At 31.9% G+C, this 8,617-nt stretch overlaps 1 protein-coding gene across 1 annotated transcript; it reads right to left on the reverse strand.

Annotated features, from left to right (window-relative positions):
- Positions 1-5,857: 5,857 nt before the first annotated feature.
- LOC118196260 (uncharacterized protein F54H12.2-like) lies at positions 5,858-7,165 on the reverse strand. Its single transcript, XM_085814342.1, has 2 exons — positions 6,613-7,165; positions 5,858-6,525 (listed from the first exon to the last, which is right to left on the reverse strand). The coding sequence occupies exons 1-2, from the start codon at positions 7,163-7,165 to the stop codon at positions 5,858-5,860; spliced, it is 1,221 nt and encodes a 406-aa protein (XP_085670468.1).
- Between the last annotated feature and the right edge of the window lie 1,452 nt (positions 7,166-8,617).

Consider the following 8,617-nt stretch of genomic DNA (forward strand, 5'->3'; position numbering starts at 1 on the left):
AGCAATGAGTTGCATTTTTAAAATTTTGTTCATCTTGAGATGTCATGGAAAGAGGTACAATACTATATAATTTTTCGGCTATTTCCTCTTCTTCACGTAAAATATTTTGTATAAAATGGTCTACTGCATTTGGACCTCTATATACTGTTACAGGTTTAACGCTTTTCCCATCAGGTCCTACAATTATGTAAGCATATCCGCACGCTTTATGATGATGTATTTTTCTGTAAAAGACGCAGTAGCTACATCAGGTGTACAAGTGTCTATGTTTTCAATTAAAGCTTCAAAATCAGCATAAATAATGTACGGAATAGACTCTTCATATTGATAATTAGTATATTCTAATATTTTTTCTTCTTCCGAGGGCATTTTAATTCTCTGTATGTTTTGATGTTGACAGTATTTTGCATGTTCTTCTAACAGGTTTTCACGGGTGAATCTATGCAAACACCTCATGCAATAGAACATATTTCCATCATGTTTTGTGAGGTTACCTAATAACCGGGACATATTTCTTATTAAGCAATAATGTTGAGTAGTGTCATCACTGATTAAAAGTAAATTAATACAATCAGTTTCTTTTCTGTTTGAAATGTAGAGGGAAAAGACTTCTTTTTCTTCATATCCAAATACATTTATTCTAAGATTATTTAGTTTTTCAATAGATGGTATTTTTGTAATAGGAACAGGGCATTCAATATTTCCTAATTTTATTTCATGTTCATAGGGTTTATAATGATTTACTCGTTCTGGTTTATTTTCTCTAGAAAGATCATATTTGTGTGCAAGAAAGCACCACACTAAACATTTTTGATCCTCATTTTGAATGTTTAAAATGGCTTTTTTCATGGCAAGTTCTTTGGGAAGAGGTATATAACTACTAGCGGCTAAGGGATGATATCGAGCTGTGCAGAGTTCTAATTTTTCAATTTTATCTAATGTCCATCCCGAGCCATTTTGTAAAAATTCTTCAAACGATTTTTTTATCTTGTTATAGGCCTCATTCAATTGTTCTTCAACATTCTCTATTGTTAAACTTGTGAGGCAGGTAGATCTAAAATGTGGTTTAATAACCTCTTCGTCCCCATCATGTCCTATTCTAGAGAACTGTGCTGTTACTATAATGTACCATTTTAAAGCCTTTTTCTCATTGATTTCTTCCTCGAGTTTCGACATAATATTTAATTTGATATTATTTAAAAATATTTCTAGATCTTGATTAATTTCTTTGGTGGCGATAATTGTAAAAGAACTGAAGACATTTAAGGCCGACGCTGTTACTATAATGTACCATTTTAAAGCCTTTTTCTCATTGATTTCTTCCTCGAGTTTCGACATAATATTTAATTTGATATTATTTAAAAATATTTCTAGATCTTGATTAATTTCTTTGGTGGCGATAATTGTAAAAGAACTGAAGACATTTAAGGCCGACGCTGCATGCTTCATTCGCTTGTTTAATGGATGGGGGGTTATTACTTTTCCTTTTAATACTTTGAACAGTACCATGTTGAGTACGGTTATGTTTCATTAGATCAAGTTTTCTGCTAAACACGTCGTTGCATTTTTCACATGAAAAGGTATTTTTTTTAACATGAATATTTTGTATGTGTCTTCGTAAACTATCTGCTCTCGTAAACTGAGCCTGACATTCTTCACAGTGAAAGATTTTTCCCTCATGTGTTTTCGAATGACGAACTAAATTACTTTTATTGCTAAAACTTTTACCACATATGTCGCAAACCTGTGAAAGATAGAAAAGCGGCTTTCAATATGCATGCTTTCCTCATTATAAAATTACGCATTTTTAATTATCCCTCACAAAAAAAATTTAATTACATAAATCATTTTAGAAATCGTTTAGTATTAACTCTTTACGTTTAAAGAATTTTAGTTTAGTTTAAAAATCTCTCTCTCACTACTTTTTTTCCTAATAATCACATATTGTACAACAACGACTGAAGGGAAAGAGAACGATTGAATAAATAATTATATCTGCAAGTCACTATTAAAAAGAAAAAAAAATGTTACCTCTCTTGTACTTGGTTGAGGTTCCATTCTTTCAGAAGTTAGAGAGTTGAATTCCTCCTCCTGAATTCCAAAGTCGATAAACTAAGAAAAAAAAGAGAAAAAACTGTGTTAATAAAAAATATTTTTTTAGAATATTCAAAAATGATGACTGCTGTTTAAAAGTATTTCATACTTCATTCATTATCTTATAATAAATATACTTTTAAAATAAAGATTCAAAATAAAAGCATCTTCTCATAAAAAATAGTTCATTCATGCATTAAAAATATCATGCAACGATATACAAACTCGACTGATTTCCTTCAGACTCATACAAATGCTTTAAAAAAAATTTTTTTGAGCTCTAAACTATGTAAAAAGCAGGCTATTTAATTCAAATCATACTTGAAGCAAACATATAAATCATGTATTAAAAAAATAGATTGATTATAATTCATTTTAAAAAGTTCATCTAGTCTGAAAAAAAATAATAATTAAAATAATATATAACAGTTCTAATACTTACATTGGAAGAAACAGATTGGTGATCTTGTTCAAAAGCCATCGCAAAAAAAATATTAAGCTCTGTGAATCAAATCAGGAAGACTTGCTCTTTTCAAGGTTGAGAAGAGAACTGACGTTTTCCATTTCTGAAACACCTTTTATAGGGATTAAAGAATGTTCTCGAAACATTTCAGATTTGTATAATCTGAACCAGGACAACAACAACATCATTATGATAACCCTTTCTTTCGAATACGATTTCAACTTCCATTAACCCTTATCATAACGTGAAGTCTACAACGCTTATCAAGGATCTTCCTTCACTTCTGTATGTATTGTCAAACTTGGAATAGCAACAACAACCTTAAGAGAATACATTCTTTCACATATGATTATCAGAGTTTTAGAAATTTTCCATTACTCTATCATGATAAGTGGATGATGCTTTTAAGATTACCCTTATGCATATATGTATAAATAATGTCAAACTTAAGAATAACAACTCTTTCAAATAGTTTTTCAGTGATTATCAGAGTTTTTCATTAACCTATCTTACCATGATAACGCAATAATATAATGACGCCTTATAGACTGTCCTTCCCAAACAAGACAAGACAAGAATGTATTACGGTAAGTGTTGATGAATTATATTGGTGAAGATATATTTTTATGTATTAATTTTAAAAATATAAGAGATTCTTTAAGGCAGAAAAAAAAATTGTTCATTTATTTTGTGATAGGTTTTTTTGAATCGAAATGTTATGAAGATTATAAAAATGCATTAATATAAGTACAGCTATTCTATTTAAATTTCTATGTTTGGTTGATGTTATGATTATTTTTTTTCCTTATGTTTTTAATAGAAATATATTGAAATTTTAGTTTTAATTTTAAAGCAAACGTGTATATCAAATGTTAGTAAATGGATATTGCTGTTAATTTGACATTAACTAATGAAAGAAAATTCTAAGTATATTTTATGTATAATACAGAAATTTATTCTTTGAAAATAAATGTATTGAAAGGTAAAAGCTTCTTGGTGAAATAAATGTTTTTCATAACATTTAAAAACGATGTAAAACAAATATTGATTGTAGAGAGAAGAAAGAGTCTATATATAAAAATAATGATTTTATTCATTTAATAAGGTTCCCATTTTCGTGGAGAACGTATATGTTTTACAGATTTAACATGCAATATTTTTTTTTTCATATTAACATCATGATTCTGTAAATTTTCATTTTTGATATAATCCATTGGCATGTTGATTTCAGTCAAGGCTTTTAAAAATTCGTTTTTAACAGGAATATTAATCTTTTTCTTTTTGGTTGTAAAAATGATATTGAATAAGTCTATAATATTTGAGTGCTTAATTTTTTCCTTATGATAAAGTACTTCGCCTTTATCATTCCACTTAAGAATATCAGGATGTCGCTTTAAAATAGCTAATGCATTTTGTGCTTTTCTTCTCATTCGTAAAGGTACACTGTCTAAGATAACAGTAGAATAATCAGTTACAGTCATCTGTTTGTCGCCGTCTGTCACAGATGAGGGGGCTTCTTCTTCCTCTTTCACTTTCTTCATCTCAGCTGAATCGTCTAAAGAATTTTGTGAGTCGTCTTTAGGAGGTTTAAAGGGTGAATTGTATTCCTTTAAGTTCAATTTCTTTTGTAAAAGTTCATAATAACGCACTAATTTCTCACGATCGTCATCTGAACTGTTTAAAATATGCATCATGGCTTTATCCAATTCACTTAACTGTTTATCAGAAATGGTATGCTTTGTCATCATCTCTTCTGGAACTAACACATATTTCTTAGTGAACTCCATTGATTAGTCCTGTAAGAACACTGAGAGCAGCAGGAATCAAAACGTTTAGAAAACCTCCTTTTTGTAAAATTAATTTTCGTTTCTTCACAAGAGAAATCTTACGATTTCCTAATTTTCGTAAAGTTGTTTTATGCTTACAGAGAGACTTCTTTTGTTGCTCCGACAATGGAACGTTTCCTTTGAGTATGTTTAAACTACATTCGCATATAGCTTTTATGCAATTGATATTAATTTTCTTTAATAGCTGTTTCCGTAACTTTAACGGACAAATGTTTAACAGCTGTAACTGTCTTAGCTGTTTCTTGACCAGCGTCATTTTATAAAACGATGATGCATTTTATAAAGCTGTTGTTTTTATTATTTTTTAGTAATGTTTCATTTGATAAACATACTGTACTTGGTTAGGTAAAATTTGGGTGCGTAAACGTAATTCTTCCGGAGTTTCACTGCGCAGATCAATGAATAAATAAGAAAAAGGTTTCTTGGTTGCATCTTCATATACTTCTTGAAAAAACTTTAAATGACGCGGAAAGAGCTGTTTTCCTAAATGTACGATTTGATTGACATCTCTTCTGTTTTTACACAAAATCAAATAGTGTGCATTTAAAGTCACTTCACGCATTTCTTTTCCCTTGTGAAAAAAGTTTTGTGTGATAAAAATAACGCTTAAATTTAAATGATGACTTCCTTTCGTAAATAAGTTAGTCAGACGTTTATCATTCCCACACTCGCTCATCAAATCGTCTATGATGAATAATGTGTTGGAACCTAAATATTCTTGATATTTAATTGGTAAACCTTCGACAAAAGTAACATTCGGTATATCATTATACAGAGGTTGGTAAATTCCATAACACCATACTACTTTATCGGGAATCGTTGAAAACATTTCCTCTTTATACTTTAACAGTTCTCGTACAAAATAGGTTTTCCCACATCCAGTGGGTCCCGAAATCACCATTGTGAAAGGATGTTGTAGCTTTGGAAATTCCATATTAAATGAGACAAGACACATAATGTATAAAGTTTAAATGTATTTATTGATAGAAAGAAGATCTTACGTGAAATTTCTTGATTACAAAATTATATACTTTAATATCATTAGATATATGTTGAGGTATGAAAGATAACAATATATCATTGAGAGATTGTCCACGACATTTACAATGTAAATAGTATATGCAATATTGACCACATACTGCCGTTACATTAGTTTGGAGAGTCATCGAATTAAAGTCCATCTGTGGAAATCGTTCTGCATACTTGGTTATCGGTCCAGGAAAATAGGATGGGTCATGTCCATAGGAATCTAAAAATTCTAAATGCTGTGGGGATGAAATGTGAAAGGCTAACCAGTGACTACCGGATTCAGATGCACGATCTACATTAGCAACTTGGATATTTCTTGATCTCGATAGGGAGTCGATCACTTGCAAAAACTCCCAGAAATGCTTTTCGTGTCTTTGCATTCTGAGAGAGTGCTCTGTTTATTTCAAGGCTGTCCATTGCTTAATTAGCAAAATCGCATAGTAAGTACATGACGAGATTTTGTTATTTCAATCACGTTTTGAAATTCTGCATAGACTAGCACCGAGAGAGTCACAGAGAGAGCTTTAGCAAATTTAATTTCTACTCGCAAATTGCCTTGATGCTGTAAGTTAAAATGAGATACATCACACATATCTGGAGTTAAATCGAAAGCATATAACACATGCCCTTTCACAAATTCTTCTCGAGATAAATAGATGCCTTTGTCGCGATTAAATCCAGAAAATAAACTGTGGTAAGCACGCACATAATGATTAGATTTGAAATCAAGGTCCATTGGTTTACATGGAACGGGTTGTCCATCTACATAAATCGATATAAAGTTGACATGATGATGGGCAAACAGAAAAGGATTCATTGAATATTGTCCATTCATTGCAGCATTTTCTACACAAGTAATAATGACTCGCTTGGGCATCAATCCTAAAAATACATTATCTTGCATAAAAGACCAACTTCCCTTAGATACTGAATATGTTTTGCATAATACTCGATCTATAGGGTATTTAGCAGAACTTTTTTCCAACGCTTTTACATGTCCGAGAGAGACTCCAGGGTTTACTTTTACTTTTCTGATAAACAAAGAAGCATGATCCAAGATCACTTTATAATCGGCATCTTTCTCAGTAGAAACTAGACAGAAAGCGGATTTACTACGCACCATTTTAATTTTCACATCAACTAAATTTAACATGAGTCGATTTTGTTGAAAAATGTCACAATGTAATTGTCCTATCAAATCCACACTTTGACTGTTTTTTATAAGTTCACCGCGAGCTTTTAGTCCAGCATCCGCATCTTGAGCTAAGACATCTATTTTATTAGGTGAAGTGTCTTGGAAAAATCCTTCGCAGGTGAGTAAACTTTTCTTTGCATCTTCCCCATAATTCAATAATGTTTCGATGAAGGCTCTATAAGGATAGGTATTTGTCGCTGATGAAATGTTTCTTTCATTTAAACTTACATCTACTTGCGAAAAGAGAGAATGTAAAAATAAATTTACAGGGGCAACCGGTTCTTTGTCTGTTAGATTGGATCCGTCTGCCTTAACTACTTTAACTTTCACGTGTATATAAGAAGCAGCTAGATCAATATAGTCTTCACCACTGCCAGAAATATTAAATTCGATAGGTCCTCCATCTCGTATATTTGCGAGAGGGTGATATTCCACAAACTGTCCTTTTTCTATAGCTGTTTGCGTAGGAGGAATGGTAAATAAATCTAATTCAGATTTGACGCAAACGGGAGAGTCTCGATGAATATACGAAGTCATACTTTTTTTTTAAGAGAAAATATCCTGTGCTTTCACCTTCTTTGATCGGTGAGAAATGGTACGCTTTTTCCTACGTTTCTGCTTTTTATTAACTCGTCCAGAACCAATCATGTTCTTCACTTTAGTAGCAGCTTTATCTGTTAATATATTTCCGGCTTCTTTCAGTCGACGCTTAGCAGCCTCTTTTACATCTTGTCCTTGTGATACATCATTTAACAAATTCAGTCCACTATGCCATACTTGTTTTCCAATTGCTTTGGCTCCTGATTTAATAAGAGGTACGGCAGCGCGAAAGAAGGATCTGAATAGACCCCCTAATCCGTATCCTCTCTGATAAAGATTACCTTGATAATAATTCAATCCATGTCCTGTTTGTTGTACATAATAATCTTCAAAAGATTTTTGACAACACTGATAAGGTACATACATTATGACAAGTATTTTTGACGGAAATGAAGTTTCACGTATGACCTTCCTCGTTCAAATGGCGTAAATGCTCCCATATGCGTTCTTATATCGATTTCCAAAGTGTCTATCATTTTCCGATTCACAGGTAAATAATGAGGTCTATCAAATAGTGCACTCACCACTTCTCCATCGCTACCAGTTACTCTTACAATTCGAAGAAGAGGAGCTAAAACATCTCCTACGATTTGAGGTTCTACAATATCCGTACATATCATTAATACACGATAATGTGCACAGGGGTCGGCTGCAAAAGGACTTTCTACAACAGTTTCGGCACTATCATCTGTAGATGTAATTTCCATAGGTTCAAAACCTAACATTTGTGCTAACCCATCATGTAAAATCACTTTAGCGTTATTTTTCACTTTGATTTTCACTCGTTTTGTTACTGGGTTATAATTAAAAATTATTTTGTTTTGATGTTCTTTAATATAAATAGCTTTTAAAATATCAGGTACTGTTTCATAACATCCTGGAGGTAATCTACGACCTAACATTTCACCATCTTTCTCTAAAACAAATCCAATTAAGTTATTGTCTGCATTCACATTGTGCCATGTGTGCGGATATAGCAATTCAACCAAACCAACTTCCCACATACCTTTTAATTCAATGGGAACAGGTAAACGTGTTATAAAATGTGAAATTTTATTTTCGGGGAAATAATTCATAGAGCTATCGCTCGGAAGTGTTACGTAGAAACTCATTTTCACAAATGATTCGGATACACTATTTTCTCACACTTTATATCGAGAGTAAATTAGAAGCTGGAATCCATTGATTAAATTTGTCGGGATAACCGCGATATTTTACAAAGTATTCTGTCTGTTTCTTACGCATACGTTTCTTTAAAATTTTTTCAATGCGATATTCCTCTTTCAGTCTCACTTTCTGCAACTCTTGTGCATAAAACGTTCCTTTTACTGAGTCTCCAAGTAAATCTTTAATTCTATACACAGCTGGATGTCTTTTAACACACTCTGT

Source organism: Stegodyphus dumicola, chromosome 4 (genome assembly GCF_044657685.1).
Source record: "Stegodyphus dumicola isolate Sdum_Otavi_A_Nest chromosome 4, ASM4465768v1".
NCBI classification, from domain to species: Eukaryota; Metazoa; Arthropoda; class Arachnida; order Araneae; family Eresidae; genus Stegodyphus; species Stegodyphus dumicola.